General features: G+C 45.8%; 1 protein-coding gene across 1 annotated transcript; it reads right to left on the bottom strand.

The window, feature by feature from the left end:
- Positions 1-22,603: 22,603 nt before the first annotated feature.
- Positions 22,604-23,076, bottom strand: LOC109568796 (nicotinamide N-methyltransferase-like). Its single transcript, XM_019974183.1, is given in 2 exon segments — positions 22,604-22,767; positions 22,770-23,076. Coding segments are annotated over 2 exon segments (471 nt in total).
- Between the last annotated feature and the right edge of the window lie 217 nt (positions 23,077-23,293).

Below are 23,293 nucleotides of genomic sequence, written 5' to 3'. Positions count from 1 at the left end.
ATGTGGGATGCTTTACACCAGGAATTTTCAAATTTCAAAACCAACGCCTCCTCAACTTGCTTTGAAACAGAAGCAGCCACCCCAAACCTGCTGGACATGGGAAGGAGGTGACAGGAGTAATAAACACCCCAGCGATCCTTTGAAACGTAGGTCTGGGGCCTCTCCCCTCGTAATCAGTGATTTTTCTTACTCTAATGAAACCCAGATGCTTCCAATAAAAAGAATGGCTGGTGTTCAAGCCATTTGCTAATTCTGCCTAGAGGTAGAGAGAAAAAAAGTGCTGTGCCCCACATCATTAATTTTAAATATCCTATTTTGTTTTATTTTCAGAATGAAATGGTATGGAACAGTGTAATGAGCAATAGAAATATGGAACCAAGAAGCAATTATATCTTCAAAGGAGCAAAATGAGAGCAAATAAAAGGCCTTGCCCAAGTTAGCACACAAACAGGCAGATTAGAACATCACTTTCAGAGTCCAAATACATGCCTTTTGGTTATGTCTGTAAATTATCTTCCACAAACATCATGTTATATCAGTGGAGACCCATTTCTGAGTTACAGTAAAAAACTGGGTTCCTTAAGAGGCCCTGCTGCTGCTGCTGCTGCTGCTGCTAAGTCGCTTCAGTCGTGTCCAACTCTGTGCGACTGCATAGACGGCAGGCCATCAGGCTCCCCTGTCCCTGGGATTCTCCAGGCAAGAACACTGGAGTGGGTTGCCATTTCCTTCTCCAGTGCATGAAAGTGAAAAGTGAAAGTGAAGTCGCTCAGTCGTGTGCAACTCTTAGCGACCCAGTGGACTGCAGCCTACCAGGCTCCTCCTTCCATGGGACTTTCCAGGCAAGAGTACTGGAGTGGGGTGCCATCGCCTTCTCTGAAGAGGCCCTGAAACCCCTTAAATTCAAGTTCACTAATCTACAGCCATTGTGCCAGGCACTGAACAGCAAGACAGATAGGGTATAATCTTTACCTTCAAAGTGCTTACAGTCTTGTTAAGAAGACGGGGCTGTACATAAATGATCGTGATCTAATGTGTTCTGGGTAACAGATTATACATAATGTGGAGGGAATATAATGTGTTCCCTCCCCAGAAGAGGGAACATTTCATTCTGTTTGAGAAGATAGAGGAAGTCTTTATAAAAAGGTAGGCAGGAGCTGAAGCTATGCAGTACAGCTTCAGCTGTACTTCTTGGGCCAGAAAGAAGGTGTGGAGGCCAGGTGTTCAATTCAGTGAGAAAGGTGCCAAGAGCATCCTCTGAGTGGAAGGGAATAAGAATCCATCTCCTGCCTGAAGCCTGGGGCCAAGCCAAAGGTACCTACTGATGAAATGAGACCAAGATAGTACAACTAAATCTTTAGAACCTTTCTGTTTGGAGTGACAGGAAAGAGAGACTGCCTGAAGAAATATGGATGGAGGTTCGTGACATTGGGCAGGGATCAAGACCATCCCCAAATCAAAGAAATGCAAAAAGGCAAAATTGTTATCTGAGAAGGCCTTATAAATAACTGAGAAAAGAAGAAAAGCAAAAGGCAAAGGAGAAAAGGAAAGATATACCCATTTGAATGCAGAGTTCCAGAGAATAGAAGAGGAGATAAGAAAGCCTTCCTAAGTGGACAATGCCAAGAAACAAAGGAAAACAAAAGAATGGGAAAGACTAGAGATCTCTTCAAGAAAGTTAGAAATACCAAGGGAACATTTCATGCAAAGATGGGCACAAAAAAGGACAAAAACAGTATGGATCTAACAGAAGCAGAAGATACTAAGAAGAGGTGGCAAGAATACACAGAACTATACATAAAAGATCTTCATGACCCAGATAATCACTGAGGGTGTTTGAAGGACTGAAGCTGAAGCTGTGCTTTGGGCACCTGATGCAAAGAGCTGACTCATTGCAAAAAAAAAAACAAACCCTATTGCTGGGAAAGATTGAAACCAAAAGAAGGTGGTGGCAGAGAATGAGACGGTTAGAGAGCATCACCAGCTCAGTGGACATGAATCTGAACAAACTCTGGGAGATGGTGAAGGACAGGGGAGCCTGGCATGCTGCAGTCTATGGGTCACAAAGAGTCAGACACAGCTTAGTGACTGAACAACAACAACATAATCATAAGACAGCAAGATACATTAAAATGGCTGCTAAGAAGCAGGCAAGGTCAGAGCGAAGGAAACATGTGGGCAAGTAGCTAGAGGTAATCCTAGAACAGAAGTCAGGAGCAAGATTCTGAACTAATCCCCATTTGCAAAATAGCTTGAAACCTTAGAAGCCACATGATCAGTGGCTGATTTTAGGAGTGGTAGAGGGGCTTCCCTGGTGGCTCAGACAGTAAAGCGTCTACCTACAATGCGGGAGACCTGGGTTCAATCCCTGGGTCGGCAATTTCCCCTGGAGAAGGAAATGGCAATCCACTCCAGTACTCTTACCTGGAAAATCCCATGGACGGAGGAGCCTGGTAGGCTACAGTCCATGCAGTCCCAAAGAGTTGGACACGACTAAGCGACTTCACTTCAGAGGGTTTTTCTACATTGAAGTCCCTGCTCCAATCACCTATCTGAGCACAGCTCAACGGAGCCATGGGTTTTAAGTGGAACAAAACACTTTGTATACCCCACCCCCAGCACCAACACACATATTAGGTAAGACCAGGGCAATGGCATCCCACTCCAGTACTTTTGCCTAGAAAATCCCATGGATGGAGAAGCCTGGTAGGCTGCAGTCCATGGGGTCGCTAGAGTCGGACATGACTGAGCAACTTCACTTTCACTTTTCACTTTCATGCATTGGAGAAGGAAACGGCAACCCACTCCAGTGTTCTTGCCTGGAGAATCCCAGGGACGGGAAGCCTGGTGGGCTTCCGTGTATGGGGTCGCACAGAGTCGGACACGACTGAAGCGACACAGCAGCAGCAGCAGCAGCAGTTTAGTCAGATAACACCATGACTGCGACCCATTCCGTTTGTTTGTGACACATTAACTTCCGTACCACCTCAGAACTTTTCTTTCTGTTGCCCTACCCCAAAGCTTTTATTGTGACTTGGGCAAAACTGAAGAAGCCCAGAAAATGGAGCAGACTGTGAGGCTAAAGAGGGAAGACTATCCAGGAGGCGGTGTTACTGGGTCCAGGCTCACTCTGCTGACCACACAGCAGGCCAATGAATCGACAGACGAGGTGTTGAGGCAAGGAATACTGACTTCACTGGGTTGGCTGGCAGACTGAGAAGATAGCAGACTCATGTCTCCAAAAAGCCATCTTATGTGGTCCAGATGCCAGATTCTTTTATAGAACAGAGAGAGCAAGGAGGCAATGGCACCCCACTCCAGTACTCTTGCCTGGAAAATCCCACGGACAGAGGAGCCTGGTGGGCTGCAGTCCATGGGGTCGCTAGGAGTCGGACACGACTGAGCGACTTCACATTCACTTTTCCCTTTCATGCATTGGAGAAAGAAACGGCAACTCACTCCAGTGTTCTTGCCTGGAGAATCCCAGGGACAGGGGAGCCTGGTGGGCTGTCATCTCTGGGGTTGCACAGAATCGGACATGACTGAAGCGACTTAGCAGCAGAGGACAAGAAGGTGAGGAAGTGAAGGAAAAAGGCTATTTATCTTGCAAAATGGGATGCTTCTGTTTCTTCTTTTCCGCAGCCAATCACAGGAGCACCGGGTCAGATTGTCTCCCGGTGAACTGAACAAAGCCACTTTGGTTTAACATTCAGTGAGAGGGGCAGGGTTCCCTGAGGCAGACCAATATGTATGATTATCATTGAAAAGCAAAGGTTCAAGGCAAAGAAACAGATCCACCAGGGAGTCACTTGGCTCCTCCCCGTTACAGCAGGAAAAGCTATCCCCACAGAGGGGTGGCTGGGCCTTGAGGCCTGCAAGCCAGCCGCTTGGGGCAGAAAAGTTTGGGAAGATACAGGAAGAGAGGGGAAAATATGCTGTCGTGAGGAATGGGACGGCAGGAGGAGATTCAAAAGAATTCTTTGGAAGTCTTTCTCCATGTGGTACTACATAACACACAGCTGCTTCAGGACACCTCTGAACACACGTGTTCCTTTTCAATGCTTTTGGAGTCAGATTGGATGTTTTGTTTTTTGTTGTTTTTGTTTTCCATGTTAAGACAATCTTGGAGGCTGGTCGCACTCACACACTTTATTTTGATTAAGCATTCATAAGTATTCTTTCCGTATCGTGAAAGCCTCGAGGGTCCAGCACCGGTAACAGTAAAAGGAAACTGCAGGGCAAACAGTGAAGGCTTGGGGAGCAATAGACCAGGGTGGGCAGTATCGGGGGAAGGAAGAGAACGGCACAGTGTGGGTTAAAGCAGACAGATTTCACCCACTTCTTCATTTGGACCAGATCCACTCTCGTTGTACAAACGATCACAAGTCCACAGGCCAAGGCCCTGGAGAAACTAGATTAGACCTGGATAGTATAAGTTATGATCAAGGGAGAATTCATTAAAGATGGAAATGTCACCACCCGATGTGGTGATCCTGACCCTATCCTCAGATGCCCGCACCAGAAGGAGGGAGGGAGAGGCGTGATGTTCCTCGAGAAGTCCTGGGGGAGCCACGGCGGGAGAGCCTGGGTGCAGCCGGCACTTTATTCGTCTTGCAGGGTGGGACAGGGAGTGGGGGTGCAGGTAGAGACCAGGTGTTCCCTCAGGCGGAAGGAGAATTTGTGCACGAGCAGCGGCCGCCGCTTTATGCTTTCTTTAGAGATCTTGGCCTTTCTGTCCCTGGAAAGGTTCCTGGAATTGCTCTCAAGTATGGAAATTGCTCTCACTGGAGCCATTTCGGAGCCTTCTTCCAGTCACGGCGCGTCTAAGCTGGCTCCCGTGACCGTTGAGAGGACTCACAGGAGGCCCGCGAGTGGCAGCCACGTGCATTGAGTGCAGAGCGCAATTGCACCCCGATCAGAACCTCCAGGCCGCAAACAAGGCTTTGAGTGTTAGCTCCCCTTTGAGAAGGAAAGAGTTATGGATGGCTCTGTACTTGATATGGTATTACTTTTCATACTCGCTTATTCCCTGAGCCATTTCCTCAAGGCCCAGCAGCCTGGGAACACTGTCAGCCAGATAATGGCCAACGACTCAATAGCTAGGACTCTGGCCTGGTCTGAGTAGCCACCTCTGAACCTAGAGAACATGAGAGGTGATTCCTAAGTTTTCTGCCCTACACAGAGCCTTCTAGACCCTGGGTGGTGGGTGGTAGAAGTACCACCTTCCCACTTCTGACATAACCAGGTGCCAGGCTGCTACCTTAAAGACCCTCATATCTAAGGTCATGTGCCCTCTGGGCCCCAAACTTTGCTTCTGGGTACCTCTCTTGTCATGCTAGTGCTGCCAAGTCCCTAGCAAGGCCCTGAAACGCCCGTGCCCCTGTCTTCAGGCAAATAGGTCCAAGCTGGACGATTCACCCATAAGCAGAAACCTTTCCTTCCAGACGACCGCCTTGGCCAATTGCCTCCTCAAACTGAAACTGAGCATTACCCTGTGGGGCTCCTGGGCACAAAAGACTTTCTGTGTCCCCCATGTCTTGATTACAGGAAATACAGTCAGTCACCTACGTATAAATGAGTTCTGTTCTCAGAGCACATTCCTAAGTCCAATTTGTTTGTAAGTCCTACAGATTTAGCCTAGGCACCCAACTAACATAATCAGCTATATGGTCTTGTACTGTAAGAGGTTTATAATATTTTTCACACAAATAATACATAAAAAACAAACACAAAAATAAACATTTTTAATCTTACAGTACAGTATCTTGAAAAGTATAGTAATATAGTGCAACAGCCACATACAGGGGTTGACATCAGTGCCAGCTACATCCCCGCTGCCTTTACACTTGCTTTGGGATATCCTGGCTTGAAACAAAGATATTGTACTACTGAACTCTACAGTACTGTACAGTAAAGTGCACAAAAGCATAACCACCTGTAGACAATACACGAACGTGACAATATTTGCCAGAGACGTGATTGGACATGTGAACGCATGTTTGCATCTTTCAAAGTTCAAAACTTGAAGGTTTGTAGGTAGAGTACTTACTGTGAGCTTCTTTTTTTTTTTTTTTTAACTTTACAATATTGTATTGGTTTTACCATGCATCAATCCGCCACAGGTGTACACGTGTTCCCCATCCTGAACCCGCCTCCCACCTCCCTCCCCGTACCATCCCTCTGGGTCGTCCCAGTGCACCAGCCCCAAGCATCCTGTATCCTGCATCGAACCTGGACTGGCGATTCGTTTCATATATGATATTATACATGTTTCAATGCCATTCTCCCAAATCATCCCACCGTCTCCCTCTCCCACCGAGTCCAAAAGACACATTCAGCCTCTGTGACCTTCCTTGAGTTCCAACGGGCAGATCTAAATAGCTGCTATTAGAGAAGGGAGAGGACCTGCAGGCAGGGGAGGAACAGTCAGGAAACAATAGTACAGCTTTAGGTCAGAGTCCTGGCTCCCCTTCAAGGGACAGATATAACAATTTGCTTAAGCTATTTTACAGGTACTGAACCCCCGCCAGGTGGGAGAAATTAACAGTATGCTGCCCACAAGCAGGTAGACTGCAGACCGGTTGGAATCAGAAGGTTGATGATGCTAACTTCCGCTAACTAATCAGAAGGATTTCCCAACTGATCACGCCCTTCTCTTTGAACCATTACTATTCAACTCCACACTACGTCCTCCAGGTCAGGACACTAAGTTTGGGGGGGCATTTGCCTCTGTAGCCCCTCTTGCCTGGCAAAGCAATAGAGAGATTCTTTTCTACTTCACCCAAAACTCTGTCTACGAGATTCAATTCAGTGTTGGGGAACAGAGGCCAGATTCTGCATCAAAACCAATGAGTGAATTCAGCGATCTGGGCGACCACCCGTGAGTGCCCCTGCCATCAGCTCTGCTTCCTCCTAGAAGACACTCCTATTTCCTGTCCAGTTGGATAGACTGCCACTCTCAGGGGCTGAGCAGCAGATTATGCTGAAGGTCTTGCATTTCCTTTCCAGATAATTCACGGGAAAGATAGCCCAGCTATTAAGCATGTGGGTTCTTGAGTCAGATCACCTGTGTACAAATCCAGCCTTTGCTACTTACTGTATTACCATACTCATTTACTCATTGGAAAAGACCCTCATGCTAGGAAAGATTGAAGGCAGGAGGAGAAGGGGATGACAGAGGAGGAAATGGATGGCATCTCTGACTCGATGGACATGAGTTTGAGTAAGTTCTGGGAGTTGGGAATGAACAGGGAAGTCTGGTGTGCTGCAGTCCATGGGGTCATAAAGAGTCGGACACGACTGAGTGACTGAGCTGATTGTGTTACCGTAGGCAAATGTTACTATCACCACTAAACCTTGCTTTCCCCATCTGCAAAGTGAGAATAGTAATAGTACATAATTCAGAGAATTCTTGCTAGAACTGAATGAGAAAATGTGTACTTCATAGTAAGTTCTCCATGTTAGTTGCTGTCATTATTTCCCACTGTTTGCTAACTCCTCAAAAAGCTCGCAGTGTGGTCACTAGACACCTTTGGAAGAAAAGAAGTGAGTATCAATTTACTAACTTCAATTCATAATAATAAAGATTCAATCAACTCTCAGAATTCACAGATTCCATATTTGTGGATTTTCCCATTCACTAAAATTTATTTGTGACCCTAGGATGAAGCACAAGCTGGAATCAAGATTGCCCGGGGAAATATCAATAACCTCAGATATGCAGATGACACCACCCTTATGGCAGAAAGTGAAGAGGAACTAAAGAGCCTCTTGATGAAAGTGAAAGAGGAGAGTGAAAAAATTGGCTTAAAGCTCAACATGCAGAAAACGAAGATCATGGCTTCTGATCCCATCACTTCATGGGAAATAGATGGGGAAACAGTGGAAACAGTGACAAACTTTATTTTTGGGGCTCCAAAATCACTGCAGATGCTGACTGCAGCTGTGAAATTAAAAGACGCTTGCTCCTTGGAAGAAAAACTATGACCAACCTAGACAGCATATTAAAAAGTAGAGACATTATTTTGCCAACAAAGGTCCATCTAGTCAAAGCTATAGTTTTTCCAGTAGTCATGTATGGATGTTAGAGTTGAACTATAAAGAAAGCTGAGCACCTAAGAATTGATGCTTTTGAACTGTGGTGTTGCAGAAGACTTTTGAGAGTCCCTTGGACTGCAAGGAGCTCCAACCAGTCCACACTAAAGGAGATCAGTCCTGAATATTCATTGGAAGCACGGATGCTAAAGCTAAAACTCCAATGCTTTGGCCTCTTGCTGTGAAGAACTGACTCGGAAAAGACCCTGATGCTGGGAAAAATTGAAGGCGGGAGGAGAAGGGGACGACAGAGGGTGAGATGGTTGGATGGCGTCACCGACACAAGGAACACAAGTCTGAGTAAACTCTGGGTGTTGGTGATGGACAGGGAGGCCTGGCGTGCTGCAGTCCATGGGATCGCAAAAGAATCAGACACGACTGAGCGACTGAAATGAACTGAACTGAAAATCAGGACTTGCAGGGCTTCTGAAATCACTCCTAGACAGTGAAAAATTGAGTTGCCAACACGCACATCTTAGCTGGGGAAGAACTAGGCAAATCTACCTTCTGGCTTCAGCAATCCTACTGTATGTAGTGTGCTTTTCAGGGTCAATTTGGTGCCTATGTTTTTCATATTTTTGTGCTTTGCATTCATGATTTCACTATTTAAAATGGTCCCCAATTGTGATGTTGAAGTGTTGTCTACTGTTCTTTAAGACAAGAAGGCTATGATATACCATAAGTGGAAAATACATATGTTACACAAGCTTCATTCAAGCATAAGTTGTAGCTCTGTTGGCTGTGAATTTAATGTTAATGAATCAAAAATATGTATCATTGTTGTTTTTCAGTTACTAAGTCATGTCCGACTCTTTGCGAACCCATGAACTGCAGCACACCAGGCTTCCCTGTCCTTCACTCTCTCCCAGTTTGCTCAAACTCATATACATTGAGTCAGTGATGCCGTCCAACCATCTCATCCTCTGTCGCCCTCTTCTCCTCTTGCCCTCAATCTTTCCCAGCATCAGGGTCTTTTAACAATATGTATTATATAAGGTATTTTTAAATAGAAACACATAAAACAAAGTATGTTGTGATCAGAGGCTCACAGAAAACACCCTATATTTTCCCTGAGAGCAATGGTTGGGTGTTCCCTAATTCAGAGTTTGCAAAGACTTTATAAAATCTAACTACTGTGAATAACAAGAATCGACTCAACGTAGAAAGAGCCCAGAGAACCCAGAAGAGGATCTATCAGCTCTGCCAGAGGAAAAGCCTTCTTAGAGGACTGATTTCTGAGCCAACTTGAACAGTGAGAGTTCCTTTGGGTCAGAAAGCTGGTGTGATGTGAGAGAGGGCTCAACAAAGACAAAGCTCTAAGCTATTATAGAAGCCCAGAAGCAATTCACCCTCCTTTTATTTAACAAATACTTACTGAGCACCTCCTGAGTGTCAGCCCGCAGGGGCGAGGGCTGGGTGGTGGGGGTGGGACCGGCAGAGGTGGGTGAGACCGCCCTGGATGCCACAGCCCGGGGCTGGAACTAACCCCAGGTCTTTTCAGTCGGGAGTGTGGAGCGACCCAAGGTGGCTGAGGACAGAAGTCTAGGGTGACGCTAAATGCTCCCTTTCAGTTGCGCAGTAGACTAAACAACCCAAGAAGCGGTGACATTTCCTTCCCTGGAAATACTGGAGGATAGTAAAGTCTCTACGTTTCTCAAAGCCAGCTTTTGTTATTTGCTTATATAACGCTATCCAGGGGCTGTCATTGTGTTTGGAATTGAGTATGTGGATTAATTTGTAATTCCCCTCCTTTGTGCATCTGTGGCCACTTCCTTCTCAAATCCACATACCAGCCATTCCTTGATGAGCTGCGCTCTTTCTTGTCTCAGGTTTTGCTGTGTTTCGCCTAGATTATGGTTCCACCTCCTTCCAAGCGTCTGCCTGTATCATTTGCTTTTTTCACTCTCTTCAACCTCTAGGTCTCAGGTGAAAAGTCACTTTCTCTGGGAAACCCACACCCATGTGCTTTCCCTATATGTCACTTTCCACCCTGTCCTGTTTTGCTTGACTTATCGTCCATCCTGGCTAAATAGACCATGAGCTCTGAGGAGGCAGGAACTGTGTATACCTGCTTGACTGTCTGTATCCCTCCTACCTGGTGCCTGGCACTTAGAAGGTGTCTGTGAGCCCAAAAGGAAGGGAATGAGCATGTTTACCCCAGGGGACTTTGGCACCCAGCTCACGATGAATCATTGGGGTTTTCCACTACACTGAAGGCTGAATGTTCCATTCTCCACTATGGGGACAGCATGCGCCTCTGAGATCCAGCTTTCCTGAAGCCCGGTACACTTCTAATGATTATCAAGTTTTACTGGAGGTGCTGAGTTTACCCTCCAGCCGGCAGGACCCTCTGTGAACTGTAAAGCAATTGATTCTTCTCCAATGCACTAAGTGCATTTAAGTGTCTATAATTACAGTTGCGTTTTCTGGAAGGACACTAATTATCTTTAATTCATGGCTTATACTGATTGCCTGGGAGCAAGAAACTAAAAAGCATATTGTATTGGTGGGGAGATATTCTGCTTCTTTGCTTCAAAGTGGGTCTTGTTGGAGCTCTTTCCACTTGCCCTGCATGAGGGGCTGGTGGGAGAGAGGAAAACAGGAGACTATTCCAGTTTAGTCTCTAAAAGTCTCATTGTCTTGACCTAGAGTCTGCTTTTGTAGGTTCAGAAACTTAATTTGTCACTGCATGCAGGGTTAGACACTCCACTGATTCATGCTAATCAGACTCATAAGAGACTAAATCATAACCAGAAAGCTGACTCTTCTCACTTGGTGGGAGGAAGATGGATTGCCGGAACTTGGGATATGGTGGTGGTAAGGCATTCCTGTCCTCATCTATCCCAGAAGGTCAAAGAATATGAGATATTCTTGAGGTATGTTTAATTCTAGCCATACCTCCTTCAAGCAGAGAAAGCATGGATTATTATTCCCACTTTTCAAAGAGACTGAGGTCCAGAGGGATTTTACCCAAATGTCAGGATTTTCTGAGTCTTTGATGTCCTTTATTACAAGTTCAAGAGGTTGGAGATCAGGATCATGAACTGTGATCCTGGTCACCAGAAATCTATATGGGTATATCACATGAGAATTTTAAAAAATTGAACACAGCATTAACTTTAGTCAGTAGAGCCCTAACTTGCTAATGTTGGTGAGGATGGTTTAGTCCACTAAGTCATGTCTGACTCTTTGTGACCCCATGGACTGTAGCTCTCCAGGCTCCTCTGTCCATGGAATTTCCCAGGCAAGAATACTGGAGTGGTTGCCAATTCCTTCTCCAGGGGCTCTTCACAACCCAGGGATGGGACCCACGTCTCCTGCATCTCCTGCATTGGCAAGTGGATTCTTTACTGACTGAGCCACCAGGGAAACCCAACTTACTAGCAGATGGGGCTCAAATTTAAACCAAGGACGTCTAAAGATTTTAGTCTCAAACATTTCCCTTTGTTGCTGTCTTAGTTCAAGCAGAACCCCCCTCTCCCCACCCCACCCTCACCCTCAGGAGACAAGAGGAACCACCTTTGGAATCCTTGTATCAGCCATTCACTGGCTGTGGCCACCCTGGGCTGCAGGAGAGGGCAGTGGCTGTTAACTTCCCAGATACTGCTGCTGCTGCTGCTAAGTCGCTTCAGTCGTGTCCGACTCTGTGCGACCCCATAGACGGCAGCCCACCAGGCTCCCCCGTCCCTGGGATTCTCCAGGCAAGAAAGCTTCCCAGATGAGGTGCCTCCTATCAGCTAAGAGTGATTCCCCTGCGAAGGGGGCAGCTAAGAGTGATTCCTCTTAGCAGCTGACACCGCAGTAGCAGGATTGGGGGTGCTGTCCTGCAGAAGAGGATCTGGGTACCCCAAGACAGCATCTGCCACAGTCTCTAATCCTGTGTCATGTTTCTTTCACCTCCAGGCATTTCATCCTGGAGGCTCTTTTTTCAGAGGCTTTTCTCTCAGTCCAGAACTTGTTTCTCTTCTTTTTGCTCAGATAAATCTTACTTCTTCTTTAAGCCTCATGGTAGGTATCACTTCCTCCAGGAAGCCTTTGCCAACCCTTCAATATTAGTCCAGACTCTGTTGTGTTTTCCCACTTATACCACGTTATGCTTCAAAGCTGACCTCCTGGTTGGCCATGCCTACCTCGACTGTAAGCTCAGGAGGCCAGGGACCGTCTCTGTCTCATGTTCTTCTCTATCCAGCATTTCAAACCATTATTCCTGGCACTCAATAAATGCCTTCATTGTACAGAATTAATAATGCTATTCTAGAGGATTTAAACTTGAAAGTCACTAGTTGAGCTAGATGTACCATAGTAGAGGCAGGTAGTGGGGAGCGATACTTACACCATCCCCCCTGTAGTCATGAACTGCAGGAGAGTTTTCAGAGCCTGAAAAAGTTGCACTTATGCTGAACAACTGCTGGTCTATTATGAATTTATAAGCACAGTGAACCTTGTAATGGCTATTTCCCCTCTTTGCTTTGGGTGCCAGGAAGCTCAGAGCCCAAAGAGTGAATTTTCTAACTCTAAATACAAGGCAGCAAATTCCCTTTTAAGGAGAACACCTTGAAAACTAGAGGGAAGTGAAGCTCCAGGGTGGGATCTGGACTTGAAGAAGCAAAGAAATGAAGAGATGGGTCAGGTGTTTGGAAGTGAGGCAGGAAGTCATTGAGGAGCGGGCTGGAAACGGGAAAAGGGAGGGGAGACAGAAGAAGGGCATGGTGAGGGGACGACTGGAGAAAGTGCGCCACTGAGAAATCCCCCGTAAGGTTGTGAGCTGAGGGACTTCCCTGGTGGTCCGGTGGTTAAGACGCCTCACTTCCAACACGGGGGGCACAGGTTTAATCCTGGACAAAGAACTAGGATCCCACATGCCCCTCCCCCTGCCCCCAAGAAAAGCAAGGATGCCACATATCTTAAGTTGCTGCAGTCCCAGCGCAGGAACCACTTCCATTGTCTTGAAGCTTTCCCTACTCATATGTTTTAGGGCCAGTGGGATTTCAGAGAAGGAGAGGATCAGAAAGAGTCTGACCAAGGGTCGTGTGTACAGAAAAGAATCAGAATATTCTTGAAGTGAGATGATTGACAAACTGCTACTCAATGCCAACAGGAGCTCAGATCCAGGGATCACCAGGGGAAATATAGGATCCTGCCCCTCCAAATTCCCTGACATATTAGAGGAAGCATGGGTTGTGTGAAGGACAGAGGTTTGAGCCAGTTTCACTTAAAAGGGACTAACTCAGGTGACACCTATATCAAAATTCTATTTTAGCAACTATTGTTCTTTAATTCAGAAATCATTAACTCTCTGCCCTCATGGCCACCTGATTCAACCTCTCATCTCACAACAGAGACAGGCACGGAAAAGGGGAATTTCTTGTCCCCTGTCACTGTCTCAGTTTCTTCACCTATAAAAGAGGAGGCTTTGACTTTTACTTTTATAAAGTTTAACTCACAAGTAAGATCATAAATTCTGCAAGGGTAAAGGTCCCATCAAATAATTGGGATTTCCATGGCATTTAATGAATAGTGGAAGATGGGAAAAGGGTCTAGAAATTGACCCTTGACAACAAAGGGAGTGATAAACTAACAGCTTACCCTCCTCCTTCTGGAACCATCTTCCACCTCTTGTTACACATGGAATGCTTGAGCTCCTCTTAAGGAGAACACCAGTCAATCGGGTGGCAGGTTGAGGATAAGTGAGTTGTTCCTGTTATTACTGATCTTTCTGAAGAGCAACCTAACTAGTGTTTACGATTCTTTAACTCCTCTTCTGTTTTAACGTTCAAGAGCTTTTCTCTGGGATGAGAGAGACAGCAACCTACCAGCAAAGAACTAGTCCTCAACACTGAGGTTGGAACCAAAGCAAAATTAACTCATAATTATATGGGAAGATTTGATATTCAACCCCAACCCTTCCCCAATTTGTCAGATGCTATCAAAATAAAAATTAAAATTTTAAGTATCATGATTTGGCCAGGAAGGAAGACTTCTTCATTTTTTAAATATTAAAAAACTGGGTTTAGAAAAAGCACAAAAACTTCTTTTTCCTTCTTTGAATAAATAGGAAATAGAAGGTAATGGTGAGTTTACCTTATAATCTAATATTTAACATTTCTTATGCTAATCTGGCCAAGAACCTCTGAATGGTTTATTAAAATTTACATTTTCTGTGTAGACTTAAAAGGGGAAAGTTTTAATGTATGTATCTATAAAAATAATTATAAGTATTTTTGTTAAAGAAAAATAGGCTGAATTCATCTTCCTGTTTCTCTAGCAACCTCATAAGTGGAGTGTACAAAAGGCAGTACTGGGGAGAAGCTTCTTGTTTTGGAAGGTTTGACTCAATTTAAATTCCTTGCTATATAAATGGGCCTTTATTGGAATGGTCTCCAACAAGAGCCAAGTGCGCCCTCTGCTGGCAATCAGAGGACTAAGGAACGCATTTCCAAGTCCAGCAATTCAGGGCAAAAGTTTTGCCTGCAAGGAGGAGAGAAAGGAGAACTCAGAAATGTTACATCACTGCTTCCACTAGAAAATAGGAACACAGCATAGTGGGATTTTTCTTTGTGATAATCTTCCTTAAAAACCTTATCCATAACTTAAAAACTTGAGCAAAGCTGATCTATAAATGGACAGATATAGCTCTAAGGAAATGGCAACCCACTCCAGTGTTCTTGCCTGGAGAGTCCCAGGGACGGGGGATCCTGGTGGCCTGGCGTCTATGGGGTCGCACAGAGTTGGACACGACTGAAGCGACTTAGCCGTAGCAGCAGCATAGCTCTAAGAAAAGCTGGGTTGTCTCATTTTGGTGGGCTCTATCAGAAAGGACAAAGGTCCTGACTTGCTGACCTGAAAATCAGAAAATCAAGAGCTTATTCTAAGGTTCCCTACGAATGCATTCCTTTCAGGTCTCCTTAGGGATATAAGTCCCCCGAGGCTAGGGGCTGTGTCACCTTCAGCATAGCATCCCCAACCTACATAAGCCTAGTGCCTGGCCCAGAACAAGGGCATAAAAAAACACCTGCCAAATGATTGAATAGCTGTGAAGAAGACTCTGGATTCAAGGTGCCTGTGCTGCTGACTTAGATACTGAGCACACGCAAGACAGGTTTCCCTAGACGTAGCTGGAACCTCTCCATGACATGGATGAGAGCTTTTGAAAAGCTCTTGTTAAAAATTAATTATTTTTGGCTGTACTGGGTCTTCATTGCTGTGCAAGGACTTTCTCTAGTTGGGGCAATTGGAGGCTCATCTTCCTTGTGGAGCTTGGGCTTCCCATCATGGTGGCTTCTCTTCTTGTAAAGCATGGGCTCAGTAGTTGGGGCACACGGGTTTAGTTGCTTCGAGGCACGTGGGATCTTCCCGGACCAGGGCTTGAACCTGTGTCCCCTGCATTGGCAAGCGGATTCTTAACCACTGGGCCACCAGGGAAGCCCCTGAAGAGCTCTTTAAAGAGCTTCCAAAGGCCACACAGCACCATGTGGCTCAGCAGCTGTCCTAGATGGTGTTAATAGTATCCAAGTCATCTAAAAGTTACGAATCACTTCACAGGTTACACTACCCCTTCACAGGAACCTTATTTGATACCAGTAGTCCTTCAGAATGGTTATCCCCCCTCTTTTACGGAAGGAGCCCCGAGCCTGACAAAAGTGACTGGGGGTTCCATGGTTTCAATTAAGTCACAGGATGAAAGTCCATACATGGCCTCCGTCCCCTAACCCAGTCCTTTCCCCACCTCCTCCTCGTCTCTGCAATATTTAATGGTCCCCTCGCATTCTCCAAGTTGGCTGAGACTAAAATTAGAGGAGGCTGTCACAACTTTTAAGCATCAGCCATATTATAGACATCTCCTCTTATTACTGGTGACAGCCAGGTGATGGGAATTACAAAGGCTGGACTAGCCGGGCCGCCAGCACCAACTGGGTGAACAACCTTGTAAGTGGCTTCCTCCTCCCTGGTCATCACCCAGGACATCACACACCAGCTGGCATCATCTTGCATCATGCAAGTTTGCTCATGGCAAGACCGTGGAACACCTCCCCAAAAAGTAGATGGAAAAACACCTGTGCTGGGTCAGCGGTCAAAGAGATTTGTATAACTAGGGACGAGAGTGAGCCCTAGTCAGTGTTTGCTAGTGACTCGGTTGGTCTGTTTGATTTCAGGGAAAGCAAACATAAGCCCAAGCAGACAAATGTTTGCTTAGATCCCAGCTTCACTAGGAGAACAAACCCTAGAGGAGTGTGATAGCAGGAGGGGTTGCTTCACACATTTGTACAGGATGTTCCTCCCGTCCGCCAAACACACCGTTACGCAGGCGGCAAGACCCAAAGCCAATGCCAGCTTTCAAAGCACCCCAGGCTCACTCAGAGCCTTTATCACTCGGAATTTTAACTGTTTACATGTCAATTCCCCCTAGTCATTCAGTTCTTTAAGAGCAGAGGCCGTGGGAGACCTCCCTGTGGGGTCCAGTGGCTAAGAATCCATGCTCCCAATGAGGGACCTGGGTGTGATCCCTGGTCAGGGAAATAGATACTGCGTGCCGCAACTAAAGAACAAAGATCCTACGTGCCACAACTGAGACCTCGTGCAGCCAAATAAATACATAGGTTAATTAACCAACTAATCAATCTAAAGAAAGAACAGGGGCCGTGACCTTCATCTCTGTATGAAAGAAAAATGCTGGCTATCAAAGATGAGTTAGAACACAACCCAGTGGCTTTCAAAATTTTTGATGACAACCTACAGAAATAAATACATTTTACACAGTGATCCAGGAGGAAATATACGTGTGTGTGTGTATATATATATATACATACATACATATAAACAGTTTCCGCAATGGCTCAGTGATAAATAATCCGCCGGCAATGCAGGAGCCAAAGGAGATGCAGGTTCGATCTCTGGGTGAGGAAAATTCCCTGGAGGAGGGCATGGCAACCCACTCCAGCATTCTTGCCTGGAGAATCCCATGAACAGATGAGCCTGGAGAACTTCAGTCCATGGGGTCGCAGAGTCAAAGGCAAATGAAGCGACTTAGCACACATGCACCGTATATATAAACACGAATTTCTGTATCTGCGGATATACATGTAGCTTTTTAAAAAACGAACACAGACAAGATCAGGCACGTTTAGGGTGGTATGGCCGTAGACTAAAAAACTAAAACACAACTTCACAAAATAAGACTATACAAAGTGCTGCTATCTGGAGTTTTGTTTTCTAGTTTATTCTGTATTATTTTTCCAAATGTTTATTGTGATGACTAATTTGATTTTATGATACACTAATGAAAATTGAAATACATTATTTTGAGACAGAGAACTGCAGTAAGAGGGACCTATAAGAAACATAAAATTCCCACAAAAGTAGGTATTGAGACTTTTACTGATGGCTGGGATGTAGTGACTTGTGGAAGACAAAAAACTTCCTAAAGAAAAACTTAAAAAGCTGGGTTCAGTTCAGTTCAGTTCATTTCAGTCGCTCAGTCGTGTCCGACTCTTTGTGACTCCATGAACTGCAGCACGCCAGGCCTCCCTGTCCATCACCAACTCCCGGAGTTCACCCAAACCCATGTCTACTGAGTCAGTGATGCCATCTAACCATCTCATTCTCTGATTAAATAAGAAAAAAATAAAGATAGCTGTTGAAAGATATCAGAGATCTGCTGAATTCTCTTGAACTAATTTGAATTAATGGTCTTCCCTAGTGGCTCAGACGGTAAAGAATCAATCTGCAATGCGGGAGACCTGGGCTCGATCCAGTTATTCGATCTACTACCCAGTATTCTTGCCTGGAGAATTCTATGGACAGAGGAGCCTGGAAGATTACCGTCCATGGGATCACAAAGAGTAGGACACAACTGAGCGACTAACACAATGGATGTTGACTTGCAGTTTGAGAACTACAGGTGTAGTTTGATTTCATCTGCCCTCCCCTGGCCCCACCCCCACCTCCATTTCCTGTCGTTCTGTATGGAATGCGTCCCCCTTGGGGAGGAGGAAGGAGTTCTGATTGGGGGATGTAGCAGGGAGGAGAGACAGAGCATGGATGGAGCAAGAAGGAAACTGTTCCGCATATTTCCGTTTCAGCCCCTTGGACTGGGTTTGAGCTCCTATAAGCAGAATGGAGTATAAGAAATTAACTAGAGAAACCTTATAAAACTTTGAGCACTAGCAAGGCTGCTTCAGGGTTTAGATCAGGAATCTGTACGCTATAACCTTTGGCCCAAATCCACCTGTCCACATGTTTTTGTAAATGAAGTCTTTTTTTTTTTTTTTTAATTTGACTGCATCGTGTCTTAGTTGCTTACAGCATGTGGGACCTTAATTTACTGACCACTGCGGGGAACTCCCCTCCCCTGAATTGCAAGGGGAATTCTTAACCACTGGACCTCCAGGGAAGTCTGTGTAAATAAAGTTTTATTGGAACACAGCCACATACATTAATTTGCTTATTGTCTCAGGCTGCTTTCCCTATAATTGCAGACTCAGAGTAGCTGTGATCAAGATCCTGTGACCTACAAAGTCAAAAATATTTACTATCTGGCCCTTTGAAGGGGACGTTTGCTGACCCTTGGCGGAGATGGAAAGAGCTTTCTACCTCTCCTGGAGGAAGCCGGTACAGCTCCGAGGCATCCAGTGCAGAACCCTGGGCATGGGCAGGGTTAGGTTTCTCAGGATAGCCGTGTCGTTCCTCCCCCGGTGTTTGCCAACTGCAGATGTGGATCAGCAGCAGCACAATCTGAGCAGGAGAGGCTGACCCGTGCCGATTCTGGGTGGGGACCGCTGCTGCAGTGCGGCCTTCGGAAATACCTGGAAGCGCTGGGGGCATCACTGTGACTACAAAGATGAGAACACGTGAGCCAACTGATGTTGGGTTGCATTTGCGTTCTCAGTGCCTGGAGTAGGGAAGGTACTTGGAGGGTGCTAAGCAAATGTTGGTTGGATATTTTCTTTTTTCCGCTGCCCTGGGTCTTCGCTGTGGTACGTGGGTTCTTCACTGTGTTGCGCAGGCTTCTCTTGCTGCAAATCACAGGTTCTGGAGCTCTGGCTCAGGAGTTGTGGTTCACGGGCTTAGTTAGTTGCCCTTGATCTGGAATCTTCCCAGATCAAGGACCAACCTGCGTCTGCTGCATTGGAAGGCAGATTCTTAACCACTGAACAGACAGGGAAGTCCTTTGCATATTTCTTGAATGAGAAAGGAATTAGTGGCTGCAGTGTAGAGACTGAGTTTTACCACAACGCCTCTGGAAGGCAATGCCAGTAAAAAGCCTGGATGCCAGCATCCCAGAACTGCAGTCATCTCTCCTACTTCGAGCTGAAGACATCTTTTCTCAGCTATGTTGGCAACTAATATCAAAGATACTAATGATTATAGCTAACAATAAATAAATATTGTGTGCTTATCAAGTGCCAAGCATTTATTCCATGTCTTTTATCTGTACCAGCTCACTTTTATTCTTTGGATAAGAAATTCTATTTTAATCTCATTTTACAGATAAAGAAACAGACACAGAGAGTTTATGTAACTTGTCCAAGGAGAAACAGCTAATAGGTAGCAGAGCCAGAATTTGAAAATGGGATGATCTTTGTAGGGAAAAAAAAAAAAATGGATGCTGAGATTATCAGAGATACTAGCTCATTCATCGAAACCAGGAAGTTTTCTTCTTTCTTTTCTGCTATCACCTAAGAATTTATTCGCTCGTTTAACAAATCTTTAGGAGTGTTCTCTGCATCTTCTCTGTTTTGTCTGTAACTGGTCTAGAGGTGGGCATGTCAGTCTGGTCAGTAAGATGTGGGAAGCCTGCTGGGGTTTCTGAAGCAGATTCCCTCCCATGAAAACCCCACTCACAGGCACAGGCAGAGGAGAAAGAGATGTGATGGGATGCTCGACCATGCTGTAAAGCCACCACTTTATCTTGCAGGTACCCACCTCTGAGGTTCTTATTTGTGAGATTAATAACCCCTTATTGTTTAAGCCATTTTTAGCCAGATGTTGTCACTGAGACAGTCTCCAGTCCATTATCCTGTTACAGTGCCTTCATCGCCCTTATCATTATCAGACAGTATCTCATTCGTTGATTAGTTTCCTTATCTTCTTGTCCCACAACTTCCTCTTCCAGAACACAAACTCCCAGAACTGAGTTCTTCCCTCCTCCATTTACTACTCTGTGCCTACAGCCTGGATCGTGTCTAGCCAAACAGTAAGGGGATCCACACACAAACCAAGAAAGAGGCTCACAGTCCAGTGGAAGAAACAGACAAGTGTTACAATAAATGTCATCTTAGGGGTAGAGTCACGGAAGACCCATCTGCTCAGGGACTTGGGCCTCACAGAGCTTTTGTGGGCAGTCTGGTCTTAGCATTTCTCCCCCCAAACTTGCATAGATCAAAATAGAAAACCTATCACTTGAAAACTGAAATGCTGGGGACTTCCCTCGTGGTCCAGCAGATAAGACTCCGTGCTCCCAGAGCAGGAGGCCTGGGTTCAATCAGGGAATGAAGGTCCCACATTCCACAGTCAAGCCCACACACGGCAACAAAGACTCAGTGAAGCGAAAATAAATGATAAGAGAAAGAAACTGCTGTTTAAAAAGAGATTGAAACTAGTTTCAATCAATTTAAATTTAAATTGATTTAAGTTTCAATCAATTTAAATTTAAATTGATTTAAGTTTCAATCAATTTAAAGGCAGGCTTATGTTTTTGTTTGCAGTTATGCAAATTGAAGCAAGGGCCATTGCTTTGCTTGGGGGAGAAAGTAACCAGATGCAGATGTTTCAGAAGCCTTGACTTTCATTCTGGGTGGAGGCAGATGGCACAAGTTTGGGAGAGCCCAGTATCCACAGATTTGGTCGTTTCTTTGGGGCCTCGCGGTGACTGGTGCTGACTCCTGGGAGCTAAGCATGTTGCCTTCTGGGAGTAGTTACGTGCAGAAAGGCTCTGCAGACCTGATCCTGCCTACATGCTTGTAGGAACACAGCCGGACTTAGCTTTCTAGATGCAGCCTGGACTGGCCTTCCGGAGGGAATCTCTGGAAGTCGTAATCAGGTTAGAATGTTTTAACGTGAATGTCCTATGCTATTGAACAATTGGAAATGTCCTGGAAGTGGACCCATTATTTACAACCAAGTAAATAAAAATGTTTGCTTGGGCTTCCCTGGTGACTCAGACGGTAAAGAATCTGCCTGCAATGCAGGAGAGTTGGGTTCAATTCCTGGGTCAGGAAGATCCCCTGGAGAAGGGAATAGCAACCCACTCCAGTTTTCTTGCCTGGAGAATCCCATGGACCGAGGAGCCTGATAGGGCTGCAAAGAACTGAGCATGACTGAATGACTAACACACACAAGTAAAAATGTACTGATGTTGGACTCCTGTGCCCTGATGTGGTTGTCAGTGCGCGTGGGGGCATGGGGGGAAGAACTTTACTTTGTGGGAAGCAGAAATGTCCTCTGTCAGTAAATCCTAGGAAGAGGGAAATCTTGGGATGAGAAATGAAGATGAGAGAAAAGGGCCTCAGACTGGGGGAGGAAGAAACTCCTTTGCTCTCTCCCTTGGGTAGGAGAAGGCAAACTTTTTCTACAAAGATCCAAATAATAGATATTTTAGGCTTTGCAGGCTATATCTGCAGCAGGTATATCACAGCAGGAAAGCAACCATAGACAGTACGTAAATGATGGCCATGGCTGCGTTCCAGTAAATTTTACAAAATGGGCAGCGGGCTGGAATTGGCTCCCGGGCTCTAATATGTCAACCTCTGTTTTAAAGCCCTGGGGTGATGGCTGTAGGACCTAGAGAGGATGAGCAAGCCATAAGGAGATATGCTAACTCCAAGTAGATGTTTGGCAAAAAGCTATGCCAACAGGCTACCTCTCAGGACCCTCTAAGCACGTGACTCTAAGACACTTGTTTCTAATAGTGGCTCTATGATGGTGCCTGTTCTTTCTCTCTCCAATTCCTAAGCTTCTCTTCCGGTAAAAGTTACAGCGTTGGCTTAGGTTTGCTAAGGGACTTAATGAAGGGCCTACCCCATACTTGGGACCAAGAGGTAAAAGTGGCAGCTGTTGCCTGACCCTGGGTGGTGGTGGCTCCAGTGGACACTAGAGAAGGACACGGTCTCCAGAGAAGGCAAGAATTGAAGGACAGGAGAAGTCTGTTCCCAGGAAAGAAGAAGGCATCAGGGAATGAAGAGTGAATAACCGCAGATATTTCTCTGTAAGCAGGTGTGGACTTAAGCCATCATAACTGGGAAGACCAAGGGAAATGAGGTCTTCTTTTGTAACCACAGGCGATGAAGACTGGGCATGCCCACTGGTCAGGCTGAGTCATCATAACATCAACACACATGGGGAACACAGAGCAGGTGGTCAACCAACGGTTGCCAGGGAGACTGACCTCTCAAGTCCTGTCCGAGGTGAACCATTGGGCCTTAGCCATTAGCCTCTATGCAGCACAATGACTGTGGCAAGGACTGAAGTCAAGTGGGCATATCAGAGGAATTGCTTTAACCGCGATCCCAAGGTATCATACAGATGTGCTCAACTTCCACCCCACCAAGAAGAAAAGCCCTTCGTTGTCAGCCATGGCGGAAGAGTAACTCTGGGAGATCACCTCAAACTGCTGGATGGTGTAGCCAGCCTCCCCGACAGCAGCCTCCACTGCCTCCGGGCCCAGACAGAGGCTGGAGACCTCTGCTCCCCGATCACGTAGTCACTGCTGTTCAGGGCATCCACGAGCACCAGGAAGGCCCCCGACTTCAGCAGGCTGCTGCGGTTCTTAAGGGCCATGTGGCAGGCAGGGAGGCGCAGGTAGGTGGCATCTAGGCACAGCGTGCTTAGCAGGCAGTCGGCCAGGGGCAGGCAGATGGCCCTCAGCAGCCAGCTCTGAGTCATGTTACACTTCAGGACCTGCTCGACTGCCCGGCTCAACTTCTCCTTCTCTGGCCCCTTGACTCTGAAACACACAAACCAACATACATGGATGACTACCCCACTCATGGGGAACCCAGATCTCTCAAGTCAGGTACGAAATGGTGATGCTATCCCAAATGTTATATTCTTAGGAGCAGATCTGTTGTAAAATCAAAGAAGACATTTTGGTGTCTGAATGTGACCATATTACCTTGTGGTGGGTTAAATCTTTTTAGGAAGTGAATAAGAATATAGAAATAATAATCAAAATACTTAGCTGCTTGCTTCTACAATAAATGAACTG

This window comes from Bos indicus, chromosome 15, assembly GCF_029378745.1.
Source record: "Bos indicus isolate NIAB-ARS_2022 breed Sahiwal x Tharparkar chromosome 15, NIAB-ARS_B.indTharparkar_mat_pri_1.0, whole genome shotgun sequence".
In the NCBI taxonomy this organism is placed as follows: Eukaryota; Metazoa; Chordata; class Mammalia; order Artiodactyla; family Bovidae; genus Bos; species Bos indicus.
This window is presented reverse-complemented; position numbering and strand designations above follow the sequence as displayed.